Source organism: Trypanosoma theileri, assembly GCF_002087225.1.
Source record: "Trypanosoma theileri isolate Edinburgh chromosome Unknown TM35_Tth_25_V1, whole genome shotgun sequence".
NCBI classification, from domain to species: Eukaryota; Euglenozoa; class Kinetoplastea; order Trypanosomatida; family Trypanosomatidae; genus Trypanosoma; species Trypanosoma theileri.
In genome coordinates, this window is record NW_021639867.1 from 358821 (window position 1) to 370174 (window position 11354).

At 41.5% G+C, this 11354-nt stretch overlaps 5 protein-coding genes across 5 annotated transcripts; all 5 read right to left on the bottom strand.

The window, feature by feature from the left end:
- Positions 1 to 312: 312 nt before the first annotated feature.
- Positions 313 to 1680, bottom strand: TM35_000252130 (RNA-binding protein; the record flags this gene model as incomplete). Its single annotated transcript, XM_029027804.1, has 1 exon — positions 313 to 1680. The coding sequence occupies one exon, from the start codon at positions 1678 to 1680 to the stop codon at positions 313 to 315; it is 1368 nt and encodes a 455-aa protein (XP_028880983.1).
- A 530-nt stretch (positions 1681 to 2210) lies between these two features.
- On the bottom strand, positions 2211 to 5210 carry TM35_000252140 (uncharacterized protein; the record flags this gene model as incomplete). The annotated part of the gene is made up of 1 exon (XM_029027805.1): positions 2211 to 5210. The coding sequence occupies one exon, from the start codon at positions 5208 to 5210 to the stop codon at positions 2211 to 2213; it is 3000 nt and encodes a 999-aa protein (XP_028880984.1).
- A 551-nt stretch (positions 5211 to 5761) lies between these two features.
- On the bottom strand, positions 5762 to 6484 carry TM35_000252150 (chaperone protein DNAJ; the record flags this gene model as incomplete). The annotated part of the gene is made up of 1 exon (XM_029027806.1): positions 5762 to 6484. The coding sequence occupies one exon, from the start codon at positions 6482 to 6484 to the stop codon at positions 5762 to 5764; it is 723 nt and encodes a 240-aa protein (XP_028880985.1).
- A 430-nt stretch (positions 6485 to 6914) lies between these two features.
- Positions 6915 to 7754, bottom strand: TM35_000252160 (uncharacterized protein; the record flags this gene model as incomplete). Its single annotated transcript, XM_029027807.1, has 1 exon — positions 6915 to 7754. One exon carries the CDS (start codon positions 7752 to 7754, stop codon positions 6915 to 6917), a length of 840 nt encoding a protein of 279 aa, XP_028880986.1.
- Positions 7755 to 8130: 376 nt separating this feature from the next.
- Positions 8131 to 10857, bottom strand: TM35_000252170 (uncharacterized protein; the record flags this gene model as incomplete). The annotated part of the gene is made up of 1 exon (XM_029027808.1): positions 8131 to 10857. One exon carries the CDS (start codon positions 10855 to 10857, stop codon positions 8131 to 8133), a length of 2727 nt encoding a protein of 908 aa, XP_028880987.1.
- Positions 10858 to 11354: the final 497 nt, after the last annotated feature.

Consider the following 11354-nt stretch of genomic DNA (forward strand, 5'->3'; position numbering starts at 1 on the left):
TTTTTTTTTTTTTTTTCTTTGCATGTATGTATATGTATGTATGCATGTCATTGGCTCGATGTTATCGTTTCGTGGGTAGCCACTTTCACTTAAACGTTATCACGTAGTGTGAATAGTTAAAACTGACACGTCCTTGTACTGCATTTCTGTCAGCTTACTCTCTCGCATCCTCATCATCCACTTCTCCACCTACTCTTTTTTTTTTTTTAACTTCTTTTTTTTTCTTTTTTTTTTCTTTTCATACCACAGTCTCATGTCTTTTTCACCCTTTCTTAACGCCAGTGTGACGCTTTTGATTGGGTGGATGTGCTGTTATTTTTTTTTTTTTTTACTTACCACACGTGAAGCAGTGGTGGTGGTAGCAGCAGCAGTAGCAGTAGTAGTAGTGGGAGTCTTAACAGGAACCTTCTTTTTCTCAGTGGTGCCATTGGACTTATTTTCCACCTTTTGCCGTTTTGTCTCTCCTGCTGTTGGCAGTGAAGAAGACACGACTGTGGACTCCACGTTATTATTATTATTATTCTTCTTCTTGTCAACACCGTTTCCGTTACCATTACTGCTTCCACCACGACCAACATGCTTCTTATCACTCTTCTTATCACTTTTTTTGCTCTTCTTGTTATTCTTCTTCTTATCCTGTTGCTTTTTATTCTTCTTCTTCTTTATGATGAGATTCTTTGGTACACTTGCCAACTGCTCTGCGAAGCTGTGGGACTCGTAGTCAATACCAAGTCGCTGCAGATGCGCATTATTCGCCGCCTCCTTCTTTGTATACTTCACCAACGCCGCCACTGGATTCTTACGGCGCACATCATGTCGCTGCAGTGGTCTTCCACGAGTGCTGTACACATACGCGAGTCGTCGTCGTCGTGTGGTCTTCTCTTTTGTGGGCATCGCGCGGTGTAAAGTAACGCGGTGGGCCTGCACGGCGCGGCCGGCGAGAGACATACCGTGGCACTCCTCAACGACAATTGGCAACACCGCGTCGGTGTCGAACTGCACATACGCAATGCCCTTCGACTGGTGGGTGCGGCGACTGCGCACACAGAAGCAATTCAGCACGCGGGCACCGAACTGTTCGAGGAATTTGTACAACTGCGGCTCTTGGAACTCCGGCGGGAGAAAACGCAGACGGAGGGCGGAGTAGGAGAGACGCGTGCCATCACGTTGGGACTTCTCAAACGGGTTTGTCTCCTCCTCCCACGCCGCCTCATCACTCGCCTCACTTTCAGCGTCGGCCACATTACTCAAGTCATCCTCGCTGTTCTGGCTCTCATTATCATCACGGCTGCTGTCATCCTCCTCCTCGCTGTGGTTATCATGAAGATTGTCGGCGTTCTCTACATCCTTTTCTGCGGCTGCGGCTGCGGCCTCTTCATCTTCTTCTTCCGCATCCCGGCGACGTTTTTTAGCCTCAATAATACCACCCACTGCGGCGCGCTTGGCGGCTGCGGCTGCGGCTGCGGATGATGACGTGCTAGACTTTCCAGCGGATGACTTTTTTGTCGGATCAACTCCCTCAAAACTCACACGACGGCGTGGGGCCTTCGCTTCAGTGCGAACAGTGACAGTTTCAACGGCGGCCTTCGCTGCATCTGCCGCTGCCTCGGCGAAACTCTTCTTTGCATTAGCCTTCTTTGTAGCGGCCTTCTTAGGTGGCACCTTCTGCTTTAGTCCCATTTAAACTAGATGTGGCCGAGGTGTTCTTCTCAGAAAATGGAAAGTTATACATATTATAAATACAAAAACGAGCATAGATATCATAAAGGAGAGAGAAGAGAAAAGAGGAAGAAACAAACAAACAAAATAATAAAGAAGAATATCAATATAAGTATAAGAGAAGTAATTTACAAAAAAAAAAAGAAAGGAAAAACCATGAAGACAAAGAAAAAATGTCTTATTATTTTTTCTTCTTCACATGTTTTTGTGTCTCTTCAGCTGCACATTCCTTTTCTTCTTGCGAGTATGTGTATGTGTATGTGCGCGAAAACTGTTCTTTTTTCTTTTTTTTTTCTTTTTCGCTTTTTTTTTTTCTTTTTCTTCTTCTTTTCTTACATCTATTTACAGGACAATACAGGATTTTCCTTCTTCCACTGGATGGAATTTAAAAAATTCAAGATTCAAAACAAAACCTTTTTTTCTTCTTTTTCTTTCTTCTTCTTCCCCTTTCAGTCTAGTATTCCCCAATTCCATTTGGTTTTGTAAAACCTCTACGACATTTTCCTGCCGGCTCCACGATGAGATATACTATTGGATCGTTGCTTGTCTTGTTGTTGGCCTTGCTCTTGTCCTGCTGGTCCACCAAAAGATTTATGATACCACAACATCGCATCTGCTAATCGTTCTTGCAAGTTAAGAGTTGTCGCGGATGCTCTTCTAACTGCATTACCATTAGCATTAGAAGTTGATTGAAGTAATGTGTGGCCATCTCTATGCAGTTCTGTATACCATCGCAATACCACCTGTTGAGCCATTCCTGCTATTTGTGCAATCATGTTCGCTGCTGTGTCCGCCATTGCATCTTTTTGTGAAAATATCATTTCCGCCGCTGCAGCTAAGACGGCAATTTCAAGATACATATGCTGCATAACAACACTCCACCGCATGGCTGCGGCCTCTGCTGTAAGAGATACGGGTCGTTCTGGAAATTCAGAATCGCCTCTACTAGAAACAATAATTCTATACATCCACTTTACACGTTGAACCGTTTCTTCTGGTACTACACGTTTACGTAAAAGTGCTGTAGCCTTCGCCATGATTTGTCGGGTTGAGACATTATCTGCTGTAGGTGAAGTAGTAGCAGTGTTCGCAGAGAGACCGCTGCTATTCCTTTTATTGTTGGCCTTATCACTTACATTAGTGGATAAGAATCCCTCGTTAGGGGGAAATACTACAATCACTGCTTCTGCAAGAGCAAGTGGATAACAATCCCGTAGTGAACCATTAACTTGCAATGGACCAAGCAGTGGACTGTAGAGGCATGAAGATTGGCGTGAACGTCCTAATCGTCCTAATTGACTGCGTGATCGTCCATCTTCAGAAGGTGGAGATGATAAAAACATTGTCGCACCTCCCTCTGGTACTGTTTTAAGAGTTGTAAGGATAGAAACAGCGAGTTCATCTGCATTAAAGAGTTGTCGCATCTCACTTGTGCTTGAGAATTCATCTAGACAAAGTGCTAATTGTTCGGCAATGTGTATTTTCATCTTTTTTGATCCTGGCATCTGTAATGTAGTACGAAGAGTATTTACCATCGATACCATACATTCAATCGCACGGGTACGTAATCCCTCATATTCCCCACCTTCTGATACGGTTGAGATTGTGTCACTTAATGGACTATTAAGACACCGGACTGTTATTCGCAGCCAAGCAGCACATACACAATGAAACAATATAGAGGTTCCTATCATACTTTCACGCAATAGCGGTAACACCGTATGAAAGAGTGTCATTGTAGGACAACAGTTGGTGGAGCCAAGAGCAGTAGCGAGATGGGCACCAACGAGACGCACCGTAGGGGATTCATGTGAAAGAGCAGCCACAATATTATACCCCGTGATGGCGATTATACTTGCCGTAAGGGCATCATCTTCACTCAGGGTAGAAACAGAGGTTACACTTCCAGAACGTTTAAAAGGAGATCGTGAAGAACTGCAACGCATCCCATGTGAGAGACGTATCAAAAGAGAACGTAATAAAAGATAAAAACTACATCTTCCATGAATATTATTCAATCCTGTTAAAGCATCATACACTGCAGAGAGTAAATCGGGTAAAAGTTTTGCTGCAAGTTTTCTATCTGTAGGTAATGCAGCACATAGTAGTATTGCATGAATATCAGCGATTGGATATTCAAGAGAACATAAGGAAACCTTCGCATGTGGTAAAATATCTTCACAGTAAACTGATGCGGTAATAAAAGCATCAGCATCTGACATACTCGTAAGCAAAGAGGCTACAAATGCATAACGTTGTGGTATTGAATAGTTCTCTGACGGTGCTTGTTTCCTCCATATTTCTCCTTTAGCAGAGGAAGAGTGAGAGGAAGGTAATCGACTTCGCCCCTGTTGATGATTCCAATGATTTTGTTCTTGTTGGGATGAGTGTGGTGATTGTTGTTGTTCGTCTTCTCGCGATATCCAAGATGGAGTCGCAAGGAAAAGTTCCGCAACTTTTGCGAGGGAAAACCCATGATAAAAGACAGACTCCATCACTTCATTAACGTTAGAGAAGAGTGAACTCCACACACGGCACTGTACTAACGCACTAAATGTCGCCTCTTCACGAAGAAAATAACTTGTGAAGGCTGTGGCATTATCACGTGCACAAGGCCAATCTTGTCCAGCCGCTTGTTTCCGTACAAGAGATTCAATTACTTCTTCTGGTGTAGCAACATACATACCGAGACTTGGCCTATCCACCTGTTGTTGTTGTTGTTGCTGTTGTTTTTGATCTTTGTTATCTGCAGATTGTGATTTTCGTTTTTCTTGTTTTGGAGGTGGACGTACAACTGTTTGTTGTACTTCTGAACGGCGCAATGAGACGGAAAATCCCATTGGTGGTTTTTTACCATTTTCACCTTGACCATCGTCAATTGCCAACGCTGCAAGATCTGAACTTATCTTATCATCTGTAATAGCTTGAAAAACACGTTTCTTTGTAGTTGTAGGTACTGAAACATGATCTGCTCCTCTTAATGCTGCCATACTTCGCACTGGTAGTTCCCGCACACGTGAGGTCACAACATTAGAATTATCCGCAGATGTTCTAGAAAGATCAATACTTAGTGTAGATGGAGCTTGAACGTTTGAATGAGTCATAAATGTTTGTGGTGTTTCTACCATTGGTGCTGGTAATGGTGGGGCCTCCACAATAACGCGTCCTGTTAAGTGTGTATACAACTGTCGAAGTAATGAGTTTGCGTAGTCATCACGACAGGCAATTAAACCATCTATCATACGATCACTGATGGGGCAGTTATTTCGAGCAAACTCCCTTCGCAGCATATCCCAGTTACTACGCTTGTTCGCCTCACTGAGTTTATCCTCGTAGGAGTGCATACTTACTTCTGGCCAATAACGAGAACATATAAGCGCAACAAGAAAGCCATTGGATAAGTCTCGTTTCGGGTTACGTACAGTGCGTGGGAGTTGCAGACCACGCATCCATGTGAGGATCTCCCGCGGTACTCCCGTTTCAGAGGACATCTCTCTTTTTCTCTCTCAGCTGAATACAGGCAGAAATAAAGAAAGAGAGAAAAAAGCCACAACCACACAACTTGGATATTCTTTCGTGAATAGCAATAACAGCAATTAGCACCAGGAGGAGGAAGATGGAGTAAAAAAAATAGAAAAGGGGAGGGTGCAGCTATGTTTTGTCTTTCGTTGCTAATGTGGCCTAAAGAAAAAAGAGAAACACAGAGAAAGAAAAAAAAAAAAAATACAGCAAAATTTCAAATACTTTTTTTTATTCTTCTTCATTATTGTATTTTCATTACTTTTCCCACTTCTTCCTTTTTTCTCTCTCAGTTAAAGAATTTTCGAATGGACTCCATGTGCATAAATACACAAATATATAACACCAGAATATATGCACAACTGCATCAAAGAAAAAAAAAAATGATCACCTTATATATATATATATATATATATATATATTCACCGACAGATAGAAATAAAGAGAAAGACGGAGCAAATAATGCCAATCAATGCATAATAACGAAAAACAAAAGTAAAAATAAGAAACACTGTCCATGTTTCTAACGACCAAGGAATACATATTGAACAGCATCCCACCATCGACTCAGTGCCACTGAGAGTCGCTTCCTATAATACTTCCCTATAAGTACTATGAGTGGTTTTCGCTTTAATGCCCAAGATGGATCACGTTGTTGCATGCGTCTAATTTCTTCAAAGTGTTTTGCCGTAAATCCATGCGATCCCTCTGACATTTTCAACTCTGCCTTTGCACGATCAGCTCGTGCCAACAGTTCACGCTCTATTGCGCGTGTCTTTCTCACATATTCGTGCAGTGACGAAACCTCCTTCTGCAGTTCCTGTTCCTGTAGCTTCTGTGAAGATACGGTTCGGCCCCGTTGCCACGGCAGCGTCCATCCCGCCATACTGAGCGGTGCGCCGGGAGCCACAAACGCCGCCGCCTCCGCCTCCATCTCATCTCTCGCACTTTTATTATTATTGTGAATATTTCCACTACTCGTGTGAGTGCCTTGTGATAAATCCGATGGGGCGCGTCCGCGTCGCCCGTCATCTAAAAGCCGGCCGAGAGTTTTGTACGCCTCCGTGACGATCACCATACGATCTGCGGAGGCATTTGGTCCGTGTTGATCCGGATGGTGTTTCTTCACTAACTCCACATAGCGCTTCTTTAGTATGCGCTTGTCCAGCGGTGGGGCGGTAAATCCCATCACCCGACAGGCCTGGCCCACGTTAAGGGACATGAGAGCTCGGGTGCGGGTGATCATGGTGGAATCTTTACTCCTTTTTTTTTTTTTTTTTCCCACTCGCCCGGAGACTCTCCTTTCATTCAATAATATATAAAAGTTTGAGAAAATGATATAGATATAGATATAGAGAGAGAGAGTGAGGAAAAAAGAGTAAAGGAAACAAAAAAGAAAAAGAAAGGAATTGGAAGAACAAGACACATTACAACGTAAGTGAGTGGAAATATATATATATATCTTTTTTTATTCATGACCTTTTCAGAGGTTTCAGAGAAAGAGCACAGATACATTTGTCCATTCTGTTTTTTTTTTCTTTTTTCTTTTGCGTTTTTCATTCTTCTTGTTTTGTTTCATTTTCTTCAAATTAACTCCAAAAGAAGAGATGGATCGTCAAAGAAATAGACATCTATGCAGGGCCAGAAGAAAACACACACACACACACAATCAACATTTATAGCACTTCAAAGAGTACATCAACACCTAATAGCTGGTACATCTGTGCAACAACACTATCTGCACGGTTAATCCACGCAAAGCAGCTATGATCATCATCATTATTATTCATCATTTGATTATTATCCTTATTTCCATTACTGTCGTTGTCATTAACTAACTGCATTGGTGCTTTACTATCCACATCTAAAAGCAACTCCATAAATCGTTGCAGTAAATGTCCAGCACGGGCGGGTTCACCACATAATATATGCACCAAACCCACTTTCCGCCGATGTCGTTCCTCCAGAGAATTCTCTTTTTCTCTTTTCGACTCCTCCACTCGTAATGCCATGTAATAATCCAATAAGTAATCAAAACTGGCAACATCTGCGGTGGCAATAAAATCAAAATAACGTCCTTTAGACTTTGCAAGAGACATCTCCGATTCCACAAAGCTACAGCTAAAGCATGGATAAGGTATAATGCGATCCTTTACAGCAGCAACAGCTGTACTCCAGAGATTCTCATCCTCATTAATCATTGAGCGGAAATGTTCATCCCCACGTAAGAGTGCCTCTGCGGCGAGGAGTACCTGATCTTCTGTGCCTTCTCCTGAAGACGGCGATGCTCCTGCCGCTGCGGCTGCGGCTGTGAGTTGGACCATGCGTGCACTATTGGAATTTGGTAAATTCGAGTCTTTCTGTCGCTTGGCATCTGTAGTACTAGCGCTCAGCAAGAGATAATTGCGTAGCTGTCCACATCGTAATGTTAAATGGGCAAATAAAGTGGCGGCGGTAACAGTTGCAGTTGGATCCCCACCGTCGGCAATGTGCAGGTGATAGCGAACAACTCCCATTTATTTCAGCAGCTACTTTTTAAAGAAGTTACTCTACTCCCCTTCTCTTTACTAACTTTTTTTTTTTTTTTTAAGTTCAACCCGTAAGGAGATAAGTCGTACATGTAGAAAAAAAAAAAGAAACGAAAAAAAGAAAAAAAGAAAACATATAGAGAAAAACAAATATATATATATATATATATAAAACATCAACACAAAGAAACCAAACAAAGAGAACATGAAATGTCTATTTTCTTTTTCTTCTTTTCTTTCATAATTGTAATGTGTACACTTTGTGAATTCAGGCAATGGAAGAATGAAACACACACACACACCCACACACCCACACACCCACATGTATTCCCCCTCAATCAAAGTCTATTTTGAAAACACATTGTTATCCAACCTGTCCATTGGAATCATCCTGAACATTCCTTCTAGTGGAATACAATTCATTAGATTCATCCACGAAGTTCAGATACATTTCACGACGTGATGGCCGTGAAACCATAAGGGGAGGTCCATGATGTTCCTCATTAACGCCTCTATTGTCATTATGATCTGATATGGAAGGTCTATTGTTCCTTCTTCCACTCATTGTCCCTCCCATCACTCCCGCACCTTCTTTCCCTTCTTTTTCTTTTTCTTCTTGTTGTTGCTGTGATCGCTCTCTTAAGAAGTGTGATGGCTTTACTGAGAGTTCTTCCGGTTCGCGCTGCCATTTTTTCTTGTTATTATCTCTTGTCATCTTCATCATCATTGCCTCTTCTCTCTCTGGGGGATGTGAAGTAGTCTTCACACCGCTAAGCCCCACTACCGCAGACAGTCCATTATCATTTTCACCGTTCGCTTCCAATAAAACGTCAGCAAGACTTCGCTGCGTTGGTGGACCTGTTGTTATTGTAGTGTTTGTGTTATTATTAGTATTAGTATTAGTGGTTGCTGATTCTCCATTTGTCAGTTGTTTGCGATAAAGTAATGTTGTCTCTGCCTCTGCCTGCTCTGCTTCTGCACGGCGAAGGGATAAACGCCATGCTGCTATTTCACTACGAAGTTGTGCCTCTTCTTTACGTACACCGGCGAGTTCATCCCGCACGGTGGCTTCCACACCGCGTTGAACTTCAATCTCTGCAAGGACCCGCTCACACTCCAGTTCCTCATTGGCAATTTGACTCTCTAATTCTTTTACACAGCAACGCAGAGAGACTAACTCATTCTGTGCCTCTTCCTGTTGTTCTTGTAGATCCATATAGGATCTTCGTGCAGTGTGGAGTGATGATTGAGAGACACGGAATTCGTTAAATTGTTCGTGTCGGAGTTCCGCCGCTTTTTCTTCTTCCTCCTTTGCAAGACGAGCAGTACGACGTAATGTCAACAATTCAGATTCTAATATCTTTTGTTGTTCTTCTATTGCTTGTATATCTACTTCAAGTAATGCTTTCTGCTGGACTGCACGTTCGGCTTTATCTTTAGCTTCCTCTATTCTTCTTAAAGATTCCGTTTTTAAAGAAGCTTCTTGCTCCAGTTTTTGCTTTATTTCATTTATACGAACACGTAGGATTTCTAGTTCATTTGTACATTCCTTTTCATCCTGTTGATGTTGATCTCGTTGTAGTTTTAATGTTAAGATCTTCTGTTGTAGTTCTTCTATATCATCACTAAGCTTAGTCCCCTCCATCTCAAGGTTATTTTTTTCCTCATGTAATTTCTCAAGTGTGTTATGAACATTCTCAAGTGCATTTTGCTGATCTTTTATTTGTTGCTCAGCCATCATAAGAAGATCCCACAAACGTGCATCCTTCTGAACGGATAACTCCATAAGAGATAAGAGACAAGTTGAGGTCTCTTTCCCTGCCTTTACAAGTGCATGTATAATCACCTCTATTGACTCTTTTACTGGAAGTGTATCTATATACTTTAGATCAGGATAGTTACTTACTGTTGGTAAAGCCACTTTCCCTTTTAACGCAATCAATCCATCATAGGGTGAACTTTCTTCTACAGGTCCTGTTATTTTTCTCTCATTCTTCGTTTTGTTTTTGTTGTGATTGTTTATCCTCCAGGAAGAGGAAGAGGAAGAGGAAGAGGAGGACTCCATCCCACTAGAAATATTATCCCCAGATGTATTCATTTGATAAGGGTCTTTAAACTGGCGTGGGGATCTTTTATTCTCTTCTTCTTCTTCCTTTTCTTCCATTGGTGGAGTTAATGCTGGGAGTTTCTGCACAATATCACAATATTGACGAAGAGCCGGTATTAAGTGTAGTCTCCAGCCGTGAAATGCCTCACGTAATGGTGCCAACACCCGATCTTCCCACTCCTGCACACCATTTGCACATGTTGTTAGTGCCGCCACTGCAGCGCCTTCTACTTTTTCATCATGTAATCTCTTCAATAATGCCTTTTGTGTGGAAAGGAATTCCTCCACTTGTTCCCTTTGAATGGGTAATGAAGACTTAATGGTTGTTGTTGTTGTTGTTCGTGCGGCCTCAGACTCTCCCATCGTCCTTCCCAGTGTGGGAAGAATGGATGGTTGTTGTTCTCTTTCATCTGATCGATTCTTCTTCATCATCATCATATTATTATTATTATTATTATTATTATTATTATTATTATTATTATTATTATTATTATTATAATTATTATTATTAGTAGTAGTATTAGTAGTATTATTATGTTGGCGGGTTTGGTCCAACATCTTTTGCAACTCTTCGCGGCGACGTTGAAATTTCGCTTCATTGCGTTTCTCTAATAATAACAATTCACGTAAAGTTTGTTTGGCTACATCCACACGTCTCTTGAGCTGCGCCACTTCCACAGTGTCCTGAATAGTGTTCTTCCTCATATTTGGAGAAAAAGCAGAAGTGTGTAGTGATGGACTGCCGTTGTTAACACTATGTTGAATAAATGCAGATTCATCCAGGAATGGTTGTGCCTCTAATTCACGATCCATGGAATTCCATGAAGTGTTGATGCGATGAACCGCAGCGGGGTTAATTAAATGGGCAGAGGACTCACTCTGTTCTTTCTCTTGCTCACGTTCTAGGCGTTCACGCTGTTTCTGCAAGCGTCTGTTTGCAAGGACTTGCCGTCCCCAAGCCACCAACGCGGAGGCCTCATCCATTCAACTACACAGAATAGAGAGAGAGAAAGAGAGAGAGAGAGATTAGATCGATAGATAGAGAAAACTATGAAGAGTGAAGGTCTTGTTGATATTATTAGTATTTGTCTCCTTGGTTTCTATGTATATTCATATATATATATATATATATATATATATATACGATGGCTGATTTCCTCTTTTTTCTTGTATGGCTCAATATACGCCAGACTAAACAAACCAGCCCCCTATGATTAGTAATAAAGACAGATCACAATAACAAACAAAAAAGAAGAAGAGAGAGAGAGAGAGAAGTACGATGTAGTTAACATGATTTGTGGGTCATCATAGTAATGATTGTACATTTACAGTAAAAGAACAGAGGATCATCAATCAACAACAATAGCAGCAGCAGCAGTAGCAAGAGCAGTGAGTAATACTATTTTCATTGATGGGGTTGTAACAGGAGTAATAATAGTAATGATAATAATAGTAATAATAATAATAATAATAATAATAAT